At 39.8% G+C, this 21,867-nt stretch overlaps 1 protein-coding gene across 1 annotated transcript; it reads left to right on the top strand.

Moving 5' to 3' along the window:
• Positions 1–3,012: 3,012 nt before the first annotated feature.
• Positions 3,013–12,410, top strand: LOC310993258 (replication protein A 32 kDa subunit-B-like; the record flags this gene model as incomplete). The annotated part of the gene is made up of 8 exons (XM_083981572.1): positions 3,013–3,090; positions 5,117–5,218; positions 8,910–9,011; positions 9,122–9,190; positions 10,431–10,538; positions 11,084–11,191; positions 11,555–11,652; positions 12,329–12,410. 8 exons carry the CDS (start codon positions 3,013–3,015, stop codon positions 12,408–12,410), a joined length of 747 nt encoding a protein of 248 aa, XP_083837698.1.
• Between the last annotated feature and the right edge of the window lie 9,457 nt (positions 12,411–21,867).

Below are 21,867 nucleotides of genomic sequence, written 5' to 3' on the forward strand. Positions count from 1 at the left end.
GCAGACTTCAAGATAAAGTCTATTGGTCCCAGACACGCCCTTAACCCATTAAAAAGAATGTATAACGATCAAGGCAGGGCACTTTTATTTAGACTGAGCCTTAAACACAAAAAACAAACACTTAATTCTGATTCCACAGCGCTTCACACTGTCAGTGAGGAAGAGATGGATCAATCTGGTTTGTCACAACTTGGGTCATTCCTGTCCATGATGTCCAATATTGTTTATGTGACCTTCACTATGCCCACTCAGTTACGTCATGCATATATGCTGTTTGCAGTGACAATAGTGGCAGATTTGCCACATCACAGTCCTGGTAACTATAGAAACACTCGGCCCACACAAGTAGGAAAAAACTTACCCCAAAGTGGAGGAGATTCTGTTAGCTAATATTAGCTAAATAACACTGACTCTGACTGAAATGGTTGAAAACTTGTTCCTGTTTCACATCCAAACCCTGTAAGAGACTCGTTAATACACATTTACATGATGGCTACTTGAATGATAAAATTCAAACTTAAAGGGATAGTTCAGTTTTTTTTCAAGTGGGGTTGTATGAGGTACAAATGGCCATTAAGTATGATATCTGCAGTAGAAAGGTCTCTGCCCCCCCCCCCCCCCCCCCCCCCACTGAGAAACACCAGCAGATATTATACTTAATGGCCCTTGTACCTCATACAACCCCACTTCAAAAAAAGCTGCACTATCCCTTTAAAAAACACTGTAGATCTTAAATAAGCCATCACAGAGTCACAGAAACAATGAGCTGGTCTTAACATTCCTTCCTCTGTGGAGCATGATAAGAAAATAATGATTCACTCACTAGTTTGTGAGGAACAGATGTTTCTCAGTTCGCTTCATTTATAAAGCAGAATGTCTCAATTCCAGCTTCTCCAATATAAATATCTGGCTTGCCTCATCCGCTAATTATAAATTGAATATCAGTGGAGTTTGGACTTGAATAAGATAAAACAACATGTCAGATGATTTGATCTGGGAAATGGGCACAGACTTTGGGCACCATTTCCTGTCATTTTAATGGCCTTACTGATTGATGAAGAAATGAGGCGATGTATAACACATGATGATGTTTACAGAATACACACTGACATCAGAAGACTGAGGTGGAGGACAGAGCATTGAGTTTGCTGCATTCTGGGTAAACTAGCATAAATGCTATTTATAGCAACACATAGCTTTTTAATGTGACTTTAAACTGTGACACAATAACACAGGCTCCCACACAGTCAATGTGTCACTTCAGAAAGAATGAGGAGCTCCACCTAATAAGGCCGGCCCCAATAAAACCAGCTTAGGCAGTAAATGCAGTGGTACGCTGCACCGACCCATGCTACACACTTGTACTGAATATAAACATTAATTTCAGTAACTGATGATTACTGTATATGCTTGTGGCCTTAGGATCAACATGACCACTGACTGCATTACTCTGTGCAGTACGACACAGGCTGTTTAAACGTCTCATTTAGAAAGTGATGCTTTAAAAATATAGACACCAAATTTACCTTGAATGTTTCGGTGTACACTCATGGACAAATTGCAAACGGTCAATATTCAGAGATGGTGTCTTTAATGTCTCAGAGCTTCCTCTCTTCTGATTCCAAAATTCAAGAAGTTTATTTAGCCATTTTGTGCACAGGCAAGCAGGGTACAATATGATTTTTTGTACAGAGTCCCTGAGGAGTCAGACTTAGAGTTAAAAATAGTTAAACAGTTTTAAATGAATAACATTAAAGAATAAAAGAGAGAAGCTGGAAGAGGAGATGTAACACGGACACTCTGATGGTTTTTGAAACCACTCATCTATCTTCTTGGTGTAAAACTGTAAAATGTGGGACATTTAGATAATTAACTAAAGCTGATAATTCATCTTCGTGAACAATGCATTTCCTCAGTGCAAACTCCACTGTAGGAACGTAGCTATGTTAACAGATGGTGAATATAATGTTATCATAGCCAACAAAGGCAGTAATGTACAAAAGTATGGAAGTTAACACCCAGGTTGTAGTAAACCAGAATGATCCAGTATTGGTAATAATAAGAAAATCCCTACAAGTGAGTGTGGTACAAAGAAGCAGTGTGGCCCGGTGGCCTCACCAGTGGTAAATGAATTCACTCCCCATGTTGTTTAAACACATTTTTAATGATCAGATGTGTGAGCTGCTTGAATTCAAAGAGCGGTGACATGAATATTCACATCTGTATCCATTTCCACTGAAAACCTGAATGAGAAAAAAAGGGGGTGGGGGAAGGGGGGAGGGGGATGGGGGTTCAATGAAAGCACTTTTAATTTTTGATTTTTTTTTTTTTTTTTTTTTGTGGTTTATATTTATTCCTAATAACTATCTCACTGCATTATATGGAGGAGCTGTGCGTCGGTATTTAGTTTATCAGACGAACACAATGTCAGCCAACAGTCTACTTATGCATGACGTGTCTCTCACCTTCAGGGAAGAAGCAGGAGAAGACGCCAGCTCTCACAATCCTCCATGAGCCAGAGGATCTCTGCTTTTTTTTTTTCTCTCTCTCCTTTGACACATAATACTGTTGTGTTTAACCTGATCTCCTTTCACTGTGTCACTGCTCCTCGTTTCCTCGGGCTCTGGATCTTACAGTAATCCCTTTCTTTATGCTTCCGACAGGCTAATTCTAAGCCTATTAAGTTGTTGCAGCACTTGGCAGAGGATCATGCCTGGGACCCCTCTTGCCTTTTAGGTCATATATAATTCGTGCACTTTTGCGAATTTTACAAAAAGAAAAAAACTATAAAACCAAACAATCCTGGCTTCTTTGTTGCGCTCAAACTCTGGTGGGAAAATCAAATTTCCCTCGACTTGTCGCCAACATTTATCTTATATATGGCCTTAAATTCTCCCTGTAGCTATAATAGTTTGATTTCCTGTCATGATGTGATTGAGATTTGCCTTATTTCAGACTCACTGCTCTTTCTTTTTTTTTTTTTTTTTGGTTGACACTAAAGTGGCCTCATCGATGTCGCTCTCAGAGCAACAACAATTGGCAGAAGTTGTGCTCAAGATGCACCGCGTTCCACTTCAGCGAGGTGCTTGGGTATGAATAGCAATACCACAAATCAGTATTAAAAAAAAAAACAAAGTAAAGAAAAAAAGGCCTGTCTTTTACTACAGGACATCTATGCTGCTTTGGGACAATGTTGCGTCGCTTCAAGAATGTGGTATTTGTGGCTTTTCTGTACGTGGATCAGACAAAAGTTTTGGACACAAAGTAGGTCACCCATATCCTCAAGAGCTCAAAGCAGAACAGAGCACGATGGGTAGAGTCATTTCCGGCAAGATATCTTCCTTTTTACTCTTTTTAGACAAGAGATGGGGGGCGGGGGTGGGGGGGGGGGGGGTAGCAGCAGGAAGACTCTTGACTTCCTGTGAGGTTTGCCAAACATGCTAGCTCTGTGGTATCAAGAGATTTCACCCTTTTGATTTGTTTTCAGTTCCTTTGCACATGTGTAAATAGTGTACAGGATAAACGGGACGAACAAGGTTGATGTACATTTGACTTGATGTGCTCTGTTTTTAAGAGCCCGACTCATTTGTAAATTGCTGTGATGGATTCAATCTTTTGTTTTGTTTTTATTTCCCTTCAGCTCTTAATCCAGCTTCAGTTTACTCCAATCATGGAAAAAAAAAAGATGTGATATATTTACAGGTTAATACTGTTGGTGTGCTAGTGTTAATTGTACGTTTTACATCGGCCTATCCTTTGTGATTTTTTTTTTTTTTTGTGTAAGCGAAGCTGGTAAACAACTTGGGTCGACTCGGTCGTCTTTACTCTCCGGTACTGGAGCATTTGGAAACCCAACAGTCTCCTTTGGAATTCTGGGACATATAAATGAAATGAACCACTTTTGCGTTAAGGTCTGATCCAGGACCAGCGTACAACGTACGACAGCACAGCTTTGCAAACTTTAGCATTTCAGGACAAAGCAGCTCATGAAATAAAAACAACAATTTTTTAAAGGGTTAAAAGTCCTGTGCATTGGCAGCAGAAGACGTTCCATTGACTTCTACATGCAGGCTTGTATTCATAACTATGATATTTAAGGTATGTTGGGTGCAAAAGTGACAAATGCACAGTATGCCAGTATGCACATAATATTTGTTTTTAGTGTGTTGCGACACTATGGCCCCACAATGCATTGCTCAAAGGAAAAAGGAGAACCTGCTCACAGCCTAACTACCGTAAAATTAAAGATAAAGTTGCAGTTCAATGTTCAGTAGTGTTACTTTAATCCAGTGTCTGTTGCACTGTAAACACAGAGAAGATCTCTGCATCTTCTTGGATCTCTTCAAGTGCGGTAGATGATGATTTTGTCACTTTGCACCTGGTCAGATGTTTTAGACTTGTGTGTTTCCACCTGGTGTCAAAACAATGCTGTGATGTACAGTACAAGTCCTGGATCAGCTCTGGTAAAAACGCCCCGCGTCAGATGGAGAACTCTCTCGATCTGATGGGAACTCACAGCCAGGCAATCTTCTACTCTCAACAATTTATGAACATTTTTTTTTTTTTGCTCTTATGTCATTGTAAAATATTTTGAAGAGATTAAATGAAGTTTATCCAAAGTGGTGTGAACACCTGTCAATCACTGTTGAATTGATGGATTTTTAATAAAAAACAAAATTTAAAACGACCCTGGACTTACCTCGTGGAGCACGTGAGCAGCGTCACCACTGATCTATACTTGTCAGGCCTTTTTCTTTGTGCACTGCATCATGGGTAATTGCTGTAATGCAATTCACCTGATGGGTGTGTGCGGAGGGAAGCTGCCACCACAGTTACGCTCTGTTGTTTACTTCTGATGGTCCTCCAAATTACACATCCTGTCATGTGGAATCAAGGTAAATTTAACTTTTCTCAGAAATCCCTTTGGACTTAATAAAGTTGTTTTGCTAACAAATGATCTTTATCTGCTTTGTCACAGCGTGCAGCCAGTCCTCAGCAGGGAGCCATAAAGCAGGGATGTTGAGGGTCTGTCTTCTTCTGTGGAAGGGTCAGAATAAATGTGTGTTTCTGTGTGGAGGTCAGATGAATAAACTCCTTTCCTCTGATTTCATCACAGAAAGCGACCCTGCAGATTTTGCCCTGCACAGTGTCTCAGCTGCTGTCTGCCTCTGAAGTCGTCACTGACACCTTTGCATTCAGTGACTGGGAGCTCAACCAGGTACGAGGACAAATGGTTACATTAGTTCACGCTAAGTTTGACGTCACTAATTAGTTTAGCTACAGTTACAATGAGAAACATTCAACAAGTGGAAAAACTAAGGATTTACCAATGAAAAAAGCCAGATCTGATCAGATGAGTAATATATAAAATCAACAAAGACAATGTATGATGTAATGATTGAGTGTATAGTTTATTAAATGAAGCCATGCCACATATTCAACCCCTTAATGAAACTGCAGGTTAGAAGAGTTCAAACATTCTAAAGTCTTTAGTGACTTCATGATGACCCTCATTCGCTTCAGCTGTGATGCATTTATCAGCCCCGCCCATGTGTTCATCTCTCCACCACATCCCCCAGTGAGTCCATCAGGGAAACATGACTGAAGTCTCCTGATATCATTAAAAGTGCCTCAACTTAACAACATGGAACTTCAGCAGTAGCCGTTGGTGGGATGTACACAAGTGTTATGACCAGGGCCGTTGCTAGGAATTCTGGGCCCCCTTAAAGAATACTAAAGTGGGCCCCTCCCCCCAACTTTTCCATTTTTTTTTCTTAGACTACATATGTATTATCATTTTTTATTTAGCCTACTTTGTTTTGATGCTAGTGCAGCATTACACTGCAAAAACTCAAGTATCTTACCAAGAATATTTGTCTTATTTCTAGTCAAAACAAAAAACAAATCTCATTATACTTAAAATAAGACACATCATATTAAAAGTAGCTTGTTTTTAGACACTTTTTACTCCTTTCAAGCAGATTTTCACTTGGAATAAGTAGAAAAAATCTGATAGTGGAACAGGTTTTTCTTCCTTATTACAAGCACAAAAAACATGCTTTCACTGGCAGATTTTCTACTTATTTCAAGTGAAAATTTGTTTGAAACAAGTGAAAATTATGTAAAAACAAGTTAATTTTTAGGTTATGAGTGGAAAGAGATTAGCTTTGAATAGAAATTAGACATTTGGACAAGAAATAAGACAAATATTCTTGGAAAGATGTTGAGTTTTTACAGTGTACTATGAGTATTAGTCAGGGTCTTATGCAGAATAATTCAGTCATACAAAGATTAGACTACTGGGTTTTTTTGTGGGCCCCACTGGGCATTGGGCCCCTAGAATTATCATCACCTTTCTCCCCTATGCAACGGCCCTGGTTAAAAAAGTGAACTTTCTGAGTCTTCAACAATATCTCCAGCTCATCACTCTTGATGGGCAGAGAGTTGACATTTCTCATGATGACTGACTGTAAAGGAGCCAGTTCATCTCCACCTCCAGGCCTTCATGTTTGCAACACAGCAACCACAAAGACATCTCTTCATCTGAGCTTGAACAGGATGGCGTCCTCCAGACCTGCTCGATTTTTGATGAATGAAGCTCCTCTCTGAAGAATCACCTCTCCACACAGACGTATCCATCAGTAGTTGACAAAATATGACAGAAACACAACAAAAATAAAACAGGTTGAGTAAAAACTGAGAGGAAATGATTTCATTGGACCTCAAACATTAGGTATAAGAAGATTTGACACCAAATCATGCAGACCTCTAGCCTAGAAATCTAGACGCACCCTAGCGGCAGCAAATATATTTGCTTGTCAGGCTAGCAGACCTGGATATGAGAGGAAGCTCTATTCATCAAAAGTGATCAGCAACCTAATCAGGACAAGACTTTCTGAAGGATGGCACAAGTGCTTCTACTCTGCTAAATAAACAGTCAGACTGCAGGACACACTCCTTTGGACCATGAGGCACAACCCAGGTCGCCAAGAAAATATCAGGAGGACTTTGGACTGCAGAGTTTTGGGTGAAACTAAACTGGAAGTGTCTGGACACATGGAGCAGCAACATATGTGGTGTGAGAAAGGATAAACCTATGACCAGGATAATCCTGAATCAGAATACAGTCTCTACAACATGTGCTTCATAACTTTAAGCCTGATGACTTTTGACTCAGAGTGCCCTGATGTCAGACACACTGCTGCTTAAAGAGACTGTTCTTCTCAGACACTGTTGATAACAGATTACCTCAAGGCTAATCATGACAAGCTGATGATGTTTAGCACACGATGACATACAAAAGAAACTCTTCTTTTGTTGTTGTTGAGATATTCCAAACTTTGACTCAAGTTAAAGCAGATAATTTTTGACTGAATGCTACAAAATACATCTGTCCATTCCAGTCTCTTTTGTTTTGCTCTGCTTAATGAATGCAGATGTCATTTAGCATCTATACAACAATCTGCCATGTTAAAACGGTGTGTTTGATACTGATGGGTCTTCACATGCATTGTCCCTATTAATAAACCATTTGAGTTAGCAAGTTTGTTTAGCTTTATCAATTTAATATTTCAGGACTTTGTTGTCAAATTTATTTTAACAATATTTAATCTCTCAAGTACTGAAGGTATTTCACTCAAAACCAAACAAGTCAGCTGTAGAGGGGTACTAGAGGAAATATCAAGGCGGTACGTCTCCCAGTTCATGTAGTATGTAGCCTGGGTGTACCCATGCTGCCTTGCACACGATTTTATTCGCTCTGCAAGTCATCTACATTGAGATGAGTTCTGGTGTTAGCCAGGCTATATGGCTGATGGATATAAACTGAATAGGTTGAACAAGTCAAAGGGTCATCGTTAGAATCTAGACTTGGATCATGAACATAAATCTGTGTAGTAAATGATAATGTGAGTCTCATGGTGGCACTGACTGGGAAAAAAAATTAATCAAAATGACCAAAGACAATAGAACGACTCTTCTGGTGAGTGTAGCATATAGAATAAAAATAATAATTTTAAAAAGTCAATCCATCCAATGTTATTGGAGATAATCATAATGGTTGAATAACACACAGGCCTAGTAACTATGGTGCAGCAGACATTGTGTTGTTCAAACAGGAAGGACAATTGCCTGTGGTAGCACACACCAGCACACACATGGCTCATTTGTAAAACGCTAAGAATAAGACAATTTAAATTTCCTAGTTTCATGGCACTGAACAAAGTTCACTCAGACCAGCGACTTAATTGAGATCGTTTTGTTCCCCCCAGTTGCCGTTTCCAAAGTCGAGGATGAACTTTGAAACTCAGACCACAAACACAAACTGCAGCAGCTGGGACTTTGGGGGGAAGTTGTGTTGGAACTCAGGACTTCATAGCCAAGTCTTGAGAGTTGCATGTGACTTCGACCCACATCTGCAAAAAATGCCTGGAGTGATGGAGTGAAGATCCTGAACACATCATGTGGTCGAGGATGTGTCACATGGTCGACTGTGGTTGAGTGGCTGCCAATCTGAACATGCATCTTAAAGACCCCCTCCCATGAAAGTCGTGTTTTTCGTGCTTTTCACATGTTCCTGTGGCATTTTTCTTGTGTTAGAGCACATATCAGCAGAAAAGGAAGTGCAAAATTGAGTTTCTCTGCCTTCAAATTGCTGTGAACCAATGGCAGACGCAAACTGGCAGTTTCAGGGAGACTGGGGTTGACGTGTCACAACCCCAGGGGAGGGCACTAGTGCTACAAGCTCCCGCCCCGCTCTGCATCTGGCTCAGAGGTGAAAGGCTTGGCAGCTCGGTGGAGCTTTCCAAACTTTGGCTCAAGTCAAAGCAGATAATTTTTGACTGAATGAATTTGACTGTTGAGCTGAGTTCTACTCTGAGTTCTACTTCCTCCTGCTTCTCTTGCTGCAGGTGTCCATTGTGGGTGTCGTCAGAAGAGTTACTCCCTTCATGACCAACATCCAGTACTCTGTGGATGACATGACTGGTCCGCCTTTGCATGTGAAGCAGTGGGTTAACATACAGGCCAGTGGAATCAACTTCATGTGTGCTAAACTACAAATAGAAACCTGAACCTGAAACTGAACCACTGTTATAAATAATCCTCTTTACATGTCTCACAGACCCGTGCAGTGATGTCTTCTTGTTGTGGAAGGTACGTGAAGGTGACAGGAAATCTACGCATTATCAGTGTGAGTAATACAGACTAAGGGTTTAAAGTAGGGATGCACTGATCCACCTTTTTCAGTCCCAATGCCGATACAGATACCTGGGCTTAAGCTTATCGGCTGATACCTGATTCCGATCCGATACCACTATTGAGTTAAAGAGATGTTTCAACATTTTGGCAAATTCGCCTATTGCCATAATCCTTATAGTTTTAGGAGTAGGTTCATTACCTTTAATTGTTGGTGCAAGCTGTTTTTAGATCGGCGGGGCAGAGACGTGAGCTGAGCTGCTCAGCTAACGCAACGGAGGTGCACAGCACTTTCGCATTTCCCTCATCAAACTCATCAAATACACAATCCAACAACTCCAAAACACTCTCGTGGACAAGTTGTGACCTGCACATTCACCACGCTATGAGATAATAACGTGTAACATTACGACACATGAAGCAAATACTCTATACTATACTATATATACTATTTGCGCTTTTGAAGTCACTCTGCCAAGCAGCCGTGTCTGGGATGTAGTTCTGGCTGTGCATTTACCTCAAAAACAACTCTGTCTTGTAACGTTCCATTATTATCTCATGGTGAATGTGCAGGTCACAACTTGTCCACATGAGTGAAGATGTGGAGCAGGTGCGCGTCCTCTGGTCTTGAAGGTGCTCAGCTACAAGACAGTTAGAAAGTCGGCACACTTCAAAGAACAGGCTTTGGCTTCAGGTCTTCATCAGATTTATTGAGCTGACGCGTTTCGGCCAAAAGGCCTTCCTCACATGAGTGTTTTGGAGTTGTTGGATGAGGGAAATACCGTCTCACGTCTCTGCCCCGCCGATCTAAAAACAGCTTGCACCGTCAATTGAAGGTAATGATCCTACGTCAAAGACTATAGGGATTATGGCAATAGGCTAATATGCTAAAATGTTGAAATATCCCTTTAATTGTACGTAGATTTACCATATGGAAGAACAGTGAAGGCATCAGGCTTGACTTTAACATTTCTTTCCTTACTTTGTTAAACGTTTTTCCTCCGTGTTTGTTGCTGCCGACACGTGATGTAGCACGCCTCCGAAACATAGAATTGAAATGAATACCCCATTATCAGATACCCAGTCCAGCTATTCAGTCAATTCCTGGAGCGGTATCCGATCTGAAGATCGGATTGGTGCATCCCTAGTTTGAAGATGATGATGAGATTTCAAAGACGGTGAGCAGTGAGATGGATTATATACAATAAATTAAATTGTTTGTTTTTTTGCATTAGGGTCAAAGGTCATTACAGGCAATGAACATCCGTTGCATTCGAGACCTGAATGAGATCACATCCCACATGTTGGAAGTGGTGCAGGCCCATATGCAGCTTTTTGGAAAGGTATCAGAGTTAGTTTGAACAGTGATTGAAATGATTTTGTTTGACTGTTTTTAATATTTGGAAAAAAATATTTGAAAAAAAATCTCAGCTGAAGGCCAGAACTAATCAAGTAGCAATATGTATTGATCCAATCCAATCCAATTTATTTATAGAGCACATTTAAAAACAACCAAGTTGACCAAAGTGCTTTACACAGAAAACAGTGAACAAAATCAACATTCAGTAAAAAAGCACAACAGATAAAAACAGCAGTCTGATCTGTACAGTACTCACTAAAGGCCTTGGTGACAATGGTGACATTAATAGTGACTGGCATTTCCCTGATTCCACTCCACCAGGGGTTCACTGCTTTGTTTTCTTCCCCTGTGCTATAACTTTCTGTTGGATTAAGTGGCAGTTGAACAAAATGCATGGCAAAAGTAAACAGCAAAGTAAAGCTACAGTAGAGTCTCAGTAGTTGGCGTGCTTCCACCCCCACCCTCCTGTCTGTTTTGTTGCTTAATGCTGCTTTTTTGTCTGTCTGTCTTCATATATTGTTAATCCAGATGTACGACGTGAACATGAACACCACTTGCGCTCCTCTGCCTGGACGGCACAATCACGGACATCCTGCTGGCATCCAACCAAACGGTTTGTCCACCATCCAAACTCAGGTCAGTGTGTGTAAAGTAAAGCAGGCAGGTCCTACAGTAACTATGCCTTGAAGGGCCGTATGGCTGCAGGCTTTTGTTCCAACCAATCAAGAGCACACAGTTTGACCAATCAACTGTCTGAAGACTGACATCAGTTGATTAAATGAGTCATGCTTGGTGGGAACGAAAACCTGCAGCCACACAGGCCCTTTATGGAATAATGTGGACCATGCATAGCACCATGTTGTCAGTCAGATCATTGCTATTGTCAAAAGATTTACCACTGATAATGTATTACAAATGGATATAATTCTAGAATGATTTTCAGTATGTGAATTTTTTAGCTGATACCAGTTGGTAAGTTTTTTTTTTTTTTTCTGTCAGGTGTTGAATGTAATCAGGAAGTTCTCTGGCAGTGATATTGGCATCAGTCTCCAGAACCTGAGGTCACAGCTGGCCTCCATCAGTTTGAGAGACATCAGGTACCAATGAATCATCCTTTACCCTATTTGTTTATTATAGCAGCTGTCTAATAAAGCAAAAATAAAATGACGTAATTGACTTAAAAATCAAAGATAAACAACAATGTTTAACAAGCAAATTGGATGAAACTGCTGTAAATTCACATTCATAGTCCGTAGGTCTACACAAATATACACAATTTAACGCAAATATGATAAATAACATTGTCCACTGCTCCATGGTTTAATTTCTTGCAGACTTTATTAAAAACAAATGCACATGTCCAAGATGAAGGTTAGCAAAACAGAGGGGGGAAAAACCAGATTTTCATAGTTCCCCTTTAAATCCAAATGTTTCCACTCAAAGAAATAATCTCATCATCTAGATTTAAATCCTTTTGGAATATGAATTGGCATAAATGGTTAACCTCACAGATTATTCTATTGTATTTATTTTAGAAATATCAAGTGGTCCGTTCCAGTTCACAAAACTATAGTTTGTGGTGGGTTATTTTTTTCAGCTGTGTGAACAGATCTAACTTACAGTGGACATTGTTTTCATGGAACCTGCTGTCTCATATGATTCTTTATACCTGTTTGTTAATGCATGGAAATGATGACTGGAACCAGGATCTACACGATGAGGAACAGTTCTGAAAGTCAAAGTGCTCACACTTGCTCTCCTGTTCTTTCACAGATCCAGTTTGGCTTTTCTTGTTGATGAAGGCCACATCTTCTGTACCATGGATGAGCATCATTTTAAGTCAGCTGAACCTTAGCAGGTAACCTGGAGGCCAGGGAGCGGGCTGCACACACTACGCACAGTGAAATACTGTGAGGTGACATCGTCACTTTGGTTAACTTTAGTAATGTATTCATGATACACCATTGGCTTTATCTAAAGCTTCTTTAGTGTATAGTGCATCATTTGTTGCCTGGTAAGAATTACTGTATACTGGAGTAATCGATCGCCCAGGTTTCATTTGACTTTATTTTGTTTTTCCAGTTTATTTGTGGGGTTTTTTGTGAGAATCCAGCCAATGATGTCATGATTACTGTATAAAAAGAATGTCATAATTGCATCTTGTGTTCTTTATTTAAATGTCCTAAAGATTTACCCTGTCTCCTAAGGAGCAGAATTCAAGATGGATGGCCAAAAACATAATGTTCTGTTGTGTGATAATAGCTAGCAACAATGATTATACTTCATGTTATTTTCTAAGTGTTTTTCATTAAACAAAACTGGTGCCACTTTAATAGGTGGTTAGCATGTTCTCCCCAGGTTCTCCAGCTAACAGGTTGATCAGAGACTCTAAATTTCCCATAGGTGTGAATGTGAGTACCTGCATCAATAAGCTGTATATCCAATTGTGCTTAAATTGAATCATGAATCCTTCCCTTCATAACAGCAATACTGGACATAATAGTAACACAAATCTAAACATTTTTGTTTGATGTTTTGACTAAATTTCTGTTGTGAAGAAGGACAAACACAAAAAAGTGCTCATATAAATATGAGTGTGGTGTTAATTAGCCAGCAAAGCGCAAACAGATTCCCATAAGGAAGATATGTTTTAATCTCCTTCATCTTATGACTTACTGCAGATTTAATACTGTTGTTACAGTTGACAAGACCCAGACAGACTGTGGTGTCAGGAGTCTGTTTCTGTGTGAGGCTCATTCTGTGAATATATTTCAGATGAACTGTTGATGCAAACCACAGGGAGCTCCAGAGACCTAACGTGAGGCATACAGGATGAGTATTCAATTTAAAGAAGCCTGTAAAGGAACCTGTAGCTGAGGTGATTCATACTAAACACTGTGATAGGATTCTGCTGTCTTGGCAGACACTGCACATACCAGCACTTATTATACGTGACTCACCCACATTGGCGGCTGTCAATCATTCTCCATTACAGATGACAGAATAATTGCAGTTCATGGTACATGACATGCTGCTACCTGTTTCTTCTTTCAAGTCTAATGATGTAAGACTACCCAGTGGGACACGCTCCAAACTGGCTCTGCTACATTATGTGCAGGTTTATATTCAAATGAAAAATATTACATAACATTGTAGCAAGTCCTGCCTGCCAGTGTTGAACAAGTCTAAGCAGAAGAAAGTCTTATATACAGTAAGTACTGATACTGACCTTTGACCTTATATCACATCAGTATTATCATCATCATTATGATGAAGTGAGTCATTGGTGTTAAACAAACTGAAAAGTTTCAACAGAAAGCAGTGAAGTTTGTTAGAGAAAAGTCAACTGGCATGAGTTGAGTCTAGCCAATCAGCTGCCACTTCACAAAAAACCTATAACACATCTGCAAAGCACTTCAGTCAGAGTGTTTGTTCGTGAAGCTCCTGGCAGTTCCTGAATGAAATCCAACTTTATTGCAGATACAATTTATTTTCCATCTGTTCCCCTTGTACCAGTTGCACCGGTGTGCTTGTCTAGTTTTGGGTTTATTAGCATTAGGTATTACGGCCATAAGCCTCCCTCTAGCACCACCCTCTGGTCAAATTATTATACTTTATATCATACTCATTTTGAGATCTATACTTTATCTATCCACGTTATTACTTTATATATATGCACCAAACATGAACCACTTGCTTGACACTAATCGGACGTGCCGTGGCTCAGCTTTATGAAAAAGCATCAGTGATCTTCTTATTGGATACTCTGAAACATGGTGCATTTCATTGATGCTAGCTGTGAGATCTAACCATGCATGCTAGCCTGCCAAAGCTCTGTTGGTTAAAGTTGTAATGAGGATCCATCAGCCTAGTCAATCAATCAGCCCTTTTTCTAGTCTAGTTGTGACTGAAGGAGGACGGGGCAGGTGAACAGCACCACCCTCAGGCAGGGAGGATCAACAACAACAACAATGAAAGCATGCTCAATTCCAAATAGGCCTAACTGTACAAGTTATCACTCAGGGTCATAATAACACACAACTATGTGAACGGTGACCATGGTAACCATCACCTGGCCATTATTAGCATACAGAGGTACTAGCATGGTTGACTTCATCCTAGAAGTGATCACTGTGAAAAACCTAAATGTTATTACTGTATATCCTTTAGGGAAGTTTGTTGAACTTTCTTCACCATTAATAAAATAATGAATATGGGAAATTATTTATGACATAGCAGTTTAAAATCCCCTTTAGTTACTTTTCCAAACAAATCATGTCAGACCAGTTAAACACACACTCTGTATCACTCCGCCTATCAGCTGTTTGGGTCAGCTGTGTGTGGAAGAGGCGGAGTGATACAGTACTGAGCGAGTTGGTTAGTTCCAGATAAACAAACTTTCTTTCCGGCCAGCTGATGCATTGTACATTTTTACTTTAGATTGTACTCTTGAACTGGTGTATTATTTTGGTGTACTATATTAATCCGATTCCTCCCTCACTGACAACAACAGTGTACTACAGTACCTGAGTCTCGGTGCAGCGCGATGCTCCGGTGTTTCTCTGTCGTTGTTGGTGGTGGTGGGGCAGAGACCTTTCTGCAGATATTACACTTAATGGCCATTTGTACCTCATACAGCCCTACTTAAAAAAAGCTGAACTATCCCTTTAAGAAGGGGGAGAATTACTTTTTCACACAGGGCCAGGAAGGTTTAAATAGCGTTTTAACATTAGTTTTCAACTTCAATTCATAGCATTAAAAGATGATCCTTTCATTATTTGTCAGTCAAAAAACAGAATATCTGATAGGTATGTTACAAACTGTAAGAACATTAGTGTTGTTTGCGGGGCAGGGGAACCTCCCTCATGACTTCACCTGGAGGTGATGAGCAGAGACAAGCTGCTGGAGCTCAGATCAATTATCTGCTGCTCATCAACATTTGCCGTGACCTCGCTGCCCTCGGCTGTGAACTGAGCTTCACCTCACAGAGGCAGGATGTGCTGCTGGGTGCTGGGTGCACTCTCAGGACAGAGTGGGATGTTAGCAAGAGCATCTGACAACACTGATTTCTATCATTCTCAAGTCCAAGAAGAAATGTATTTAAAAGCATGCATGCTACTGTATGGTAGAAATATCAGAATTAGATGCAAGCAAAATAACACAACCTTTAATGACTGGTTTTCTCAATTAATTGGTCCAAAATATGATCTGATCTCCATCAAAGTTATAAGTACAGAAATCACAAAGGGCTTCAACCAATAACACATAAGTAATTATCATGATTCAGCCAATTAAACTTTCACTTAAGCGAAGCCTTAACCTAAAACAAGTTCCTCCAGTAGCTGTGAATCAGACGTCGGAACGTTCAGGACCGTTCTTCCTACAAAACTGCTTCAGCTCAGCCACTTTCTCAGGACGGTGCTGTGAACAGCTCAGTGGGGGGTCATTTCACAGCATCTCTGGCTAATGTTCATGTCTGGGCTCTGTCTTGGTTGAAGTCTCATTCTTTGGTAGATTTGCTTTGATGTTCAGGGTCATTGTCCTTCAGCATCATCAGTGTCTGCCGAGCGTTAGCAGTCATCATGACTTTACTCTGTAACATAAACTTGGGAATGTATTTCCCTTTTGATGATTCAGACTCATGCAGCAGTTAAACAGCTTCCTCTAACTATTTTAAAGGTCCCATCTTTTATGTTCATCCATTAGAAGATATATTTGTGGTTTTAAGAACCAAAAAGCATCTCAATGTAAGTTTACATCTCTCCTCTCTCAGCCGGCCAATCAGAAGAAGCTCTCTGATCAAATCAAATTACAGTATGTCAGATTTACTCAGACAAAGCAAATCCTTCAGAGTCAGATGGTGACTCACCTGGGGCACAAGTGAAAGCAGTGCTTTGTTGTGACATCACAAAATTAGGATTAGTCCTAATGGCAGTTTTTTTTAAATTTGATTTCTGAACAGAAGCTGTGTGCATTTCTCTGTGGACTGAGGCCTATAGACACTTTCACAAAATAAATATAGATCTGAATGATAATTAAAGAACACGTGGATCCACCTTTGTAGCTGCAATATGGAGCCTTTACATTTCAAGTTCCAACAAGTAGTCTGTGAACTGAGGAGTATCTAAACTCTTGTAGCCCTCATCAGCTTTATGCAAATCATTTCTTTTTTTTTTTAAGTATTTTTTTTAGGCTTTTGCCTTTAATTGACAGGACAGTTGAGATTGCCTCTGTGGCGCCGGCTCAACCCAGTGAGCTATATGACGCCTCCATGCAAATCACTTCTTGATTGTAAAGTCAGTGTTTAAAGTAGCTTTAGCCCACACGTCCGGTCTCACTTCACTGATTGGACTTCAGGTTGGATAATTCCTGACTCTGATTAGCTTCTGTGGAGTTATCAGCCACACTTTTACTTTTACCCTCCCTGAATGTTTGAATGAAGACATTATTCTGTGTTTTCCCACCTATTCCCCATGTAACGCTCTGTAGCTTTTCTATTTACAGCTGTCCATCAGTGATAATATGAAATGAAAGCTGCTTTTTGGCTCTGGTTTCTTTCTCAGTACATCAGACTTTTGTGGGGTGAATCATCCTGGGAGCACAGGAGCCCCAGTAGGTTCAGTAAGACTCCAACATGTTGTTTGGGGCATCGATGTGGGACTGCATTCATTGGCAACCCCCCCCCCCAGACCTAAAGGAAGCATTGCACCCGGGGAACTGAAGGAACGTAAGGTATGAAGAGCTGAAAGGCCTGCTGGGATTGCCTAGAGAGGAGACGGAGCTCGACGTGCATGGACTAAATCTTTGTTTGCCACTATTGGTTCTCAGCAGGGTGTTAAAAAAGTCTGGATTCAAAGGGGAATCCCTCTTTTCTTTGCAAACACTCTGAATGTGAGCAGCTCCCAACTCCAGACACATTTGCAAAAGAAAAAGTGCTTTTCTTGGGATCTGACAAAGCTGAAGATTGACAGCTGTAGAGACATACATAATTTATAGCCTGGGCCAGATTTCATTTTTTTTTTTTTTTTTTTTTTAAAGAAGAAGCTGTTGCCCCAGGAAGCAAAATCAAAAGTCTAACAACTAAGGATAAACAATATGGTTTTTACAAATCCTAATGTGATTCCAGACTAGTTTTCCTGTGTGGCATATATATTCTTCCAAAGTTTGCGGAATATGATTGTGTCTGACTATCGTGTCACAGTGTGTTACCCACAACAAGCTCATCTCCACCCATCAAGGAGGGAAGAATGGACAACCAGAGGCCTGACGGAGGGAGCAGCAGCTCCTCTTGTTGGTTTCTATCAGATCAAGATTTATACATGTGATGTCATGAATGATAATGCTATGATGACAGGCCCAAAAATGAAACACAGACACCTACACACAGTGTTTATATAACAACAAGAGATGTCGTATCTGCGTTAAAGCTGCATTAAAAACTTTTAATTTGGCCAAAACTAAAGTTCCTTTTGTATGATTTAAAGCTACAAAATGAAATAAAAAGTTATTGAAACATCTTTGAAATCAAATTACAATGGTGTAAGGTTTTTTCTTGACACTGATACTGACTGGTACGATGACAAGTGGAGACCAGTTCAGAAATGTTTAAATTCTACACACAGTTTGAGTAGAGATCTAAAGTTCAAGCAACAAAATAAAGAACAGAATAAAAAACACAGGTTACTCCATCAACACATTTTATCATGCTGGCTCTTGCTCACTCTGCTGTTCCATCAATAATATTGTTTCATAGTGAGGCTAAACTTTCAGATTTATAATCCCTAATATGTTTTACTGACCCAACGTGATGATCTGCTTGAAAATGAAAGGTGATTGATCAATTAAATAGCAAATAATCTTTTGGACCATGGTAGCTGTGGATCCAGTGAAGTAGCCTAGATACTGTAAAACAATGGCAGTCATTAAATGAAGAATTGCTCAGAGGTTTGTCAACAACATAAAGTCTTCATTGTATTTTTTCTCTACTGGTTATAAAATTGGGTCTCAATTACTGTTTTTGAATAGATCAGTACATTCTAATTACACTGTTAACCCTAAAAGTCACATTAGGTTATTCTTTGAATGGATCCACTTTCAGTGATTGTTTCTAATAGCTCTCATTGTTACTCTGCCATTTTCCTGTGGATTCAGACTGAAGACCCACTGAGAGGAGATTTCAGGAAACAGTTTTCTGATAAATATGTCTGATCTGTGAGACTCTGGAACTTGTATTATCTGAACATTTCCACCAGTGGAAGAGCAGGTGTTGCCCAGTCATATGGGAACTGTCATGCTGAGCATCAAGCTGCATCAGTTGATTGGTTGGGTCATGTGGGAAGAAGCATTACAAGTTCCACTTGGACACTTATCACTTTGGTGAACATGTCAGCTCATATGAACTCCTTTAGCTCTGTTACTGTAGCTGCTGTGAACTATAGGTGAGAGAAACACCTTTGACATCATACATTATAATTTGTGCCATTTTTTACATACAAAATATTGATGATTGCTGATAAATTTCTACTCACATAGAAATTAATTGGAATTTAAATGTATTGTTCATTTCTACTCAAAGCAGTGAGAGTGAAAAATTGCGCTGGCTGCACAGTCAAAAACACTATACAGTGATTTCAAAGGAGGTTAAATCGAAAGCAACTGGACTTAGTTATTTGTCTAGGAAGACGTTTCACCTCTCATCCAAGAGGCTTCATCAGTTCATGTACGCAGCTGACCAGGCTGGGACTGGTCCAACTATCTGGTGTGGAGACTCACTATTTAACCTCTTGTGTGGGCGTTTCACAAGGGTGATGATGCATGAACTGATCAAGCCTCTTGGATGAGAGGTGAAACGTCTTCCTAGACAAATAACTAAGTCCAGTTGCTTTCGATTTAACCTCCTTTGAAATACTATGACCTGGACAAATGAGAATATGCACCGGCTCACTATACAGTGATGAAGTCCTGCAGACTTCAGACGTCTTTGTACTCATCTTTGTACAAACTGACACATATTTAGGGTATAATTATAGCTATGACATATTTTAAAATAAGCTATATTAATTATACATATACTGAGTTGGAGATGATGATGCAATTAGCACAATGGTGCTAATTCAGCCTGTCTATATTCAGGGCCGTTGCTAGGAATTCTGGGCCCCCTGAAAGAACACTAAAGTGGGCCCCCTAACCCCCTGACTTTTCCAATTTTTTTTTCTTAGACTACGTATGTATTATCATTTTTTATTTAGCCTATACTTTGTCTATGGATATTCTCATTCATCCATGTCATTGTTCTTTTCTGGGCAAATTGAATCGTAGGCAACTGGACTTGTATTTGTCTGGGAAGACGTTTTTCCTCTTATCCTCTTCATCAGTTCGTACGCAACGCAACGCAACGCAACGCAATGCAAAAGAAATATAGCCTACTTTGTTTTAATGCTAATGCAGCATTACTATGAGTATTAGTCAGGGTCTAAGCAGAATAAATCAGTCATACAAAGATTAGACTACTGTTTTTTTTTTTAGGGCCCTACTGGGCGCTGGGCCCCTAGAATTATCATCACCTTTCTCCCCTATACAACGGCCCTATCTATATTATGGGCTACACTTCACCAACTCACCTGGGAGCCCCACAGACACCTTTGTCCATGCTATGGTTTATTTTTAACTAAGTCCCTTCAAGCAAACAGGAGCATGTTGCAAAAGATGATGGTGAAACTCGCCAATGAAATGATTATTTTCTCCTCCATTGTGCTTTGCAACCAAGGTTCATGTGATTGTTTCCTCCAGTGTGAATCACTACACTCTGATTGGTCAAAGCTCATCACCATTCATCAACATTGCCAACAGATGCTGGCTCACATGCAAAATGAATGACTTCTGGTCACTCTTCTCTCTCCTAGTGGTGAATTTATGATGGATTCATAGTAGTTTACCATCAGCTGTGACCATTGTGTTATTTCTTTTTTTTTTATTCTTCTGTAACCTAATTTGGAGTCTCTGTGCTGTCACTGCAGCATTTTGCAGAAATTTAGCCTTAAAAAGTTCTTATGGTCTTTTATATCATATGTTTTGTCACCACTGACTGTATGAATTCCTCTTTGTTTGAATTATATTTGGTCAGTAGATGATTCGCTCATAGAAAATAGGAAGAAATTGTCACACCAAGCAAGGAATAGAAGACACAGCTGTAATAGACTATGACAAGGCCGTGAACTGTGGGTGAAGACTGACTTCAAAGGAACTCAATAAAGAAACCCACATTTTTGACAGCAAAATCAATGTTTTTCCCATTCTCTTTTTCTATTTTTATACCAGAATGAAGCTCTTTAAGAAAGTGCCATTGTCAGATATTTATGAAAAGCCTGAGAGTGAGGGAGCTGTAATTGATATGACTGTTATTACAATTCATCTATGTTTGATATTTGTATAATAAACTATAATCCATACCTCTCACTTGCGCCGTGTGAAATGATGTGGATGAGGATTAGTGGGTCCCTGGAGAAATCTCACACTGAGCTTACTTTACTTTCATGTATTCAGTTTTGTCTGCATGCTGCCAAGGGTGCCATCTAAAAAAATAAAAAAAGACCCTTGAGAATGCTAATTAAGTGATTTTTTTCTCCTGCTAACTGATATTGATAGCATGTCTCCAGCACATGCTAAATGTGTCATTTCCTCCCCATGCTGATGAAGATATTCTTGGAAGATTGTGAGCACCTATCTCTTCTTCCTTTTTGAATTCTGTCCTGATTGGTGACAGCTATATTTCTTTTGAAATGATTCCAAATGCATGTTTTTTTTCTCCATTGCTTTATTTCTCACATTACCGCTGTACTGTGCTCTCTTAATAGCCATTAATAATTGCCCCAGCACATATTGCAGTGTGACTGTGCCTGGCGACGCTGCCTGCTGCTAAACAAGACTCCAGACGCCCTTCAGCAGCAAAGCATGTGAGTTTAAATGTTGTTGTTTTTCCACCAGAGGGCAACATGTGTACTGTAATCCACAAACAGCCCTTATCCCTCCTTCACTCTGCACTCCTCCAGATGCAAATCACATCCTTTCTTTATTCTAACATTTTCTGTTCCATTTACAGCCTCTTATGGATATAGAAATGTAATTTACTTCCATGAGAAACCTCCTCAGCAGCCTCACTCCTCCAATAATCTGTGAGTGGTACGGGACAATGAGGACAAGTGGAAAATTACAGCTGTGTTTCACTTCAAATTTCTCTCTAAAAATGACTGAAACAATCAACCAGCACTAGTTTATGTGTTTTTTTTCCTACAAAAAGATGAAAAATGTGTATT

The sequence above is a fragment of the Trachurus trachurus genome (assembly GCF_905171665.1).
Source record: "Trachurus trachurus genome assembly, chromosome: 11".
NCBI classification, from domain to species: domain Eukaryota; kingdom Metazoa; phylum Chordata; class Actinopteri; order Carangiformes; family Carangidae; genus Trachurus; species Trachurus trachurus.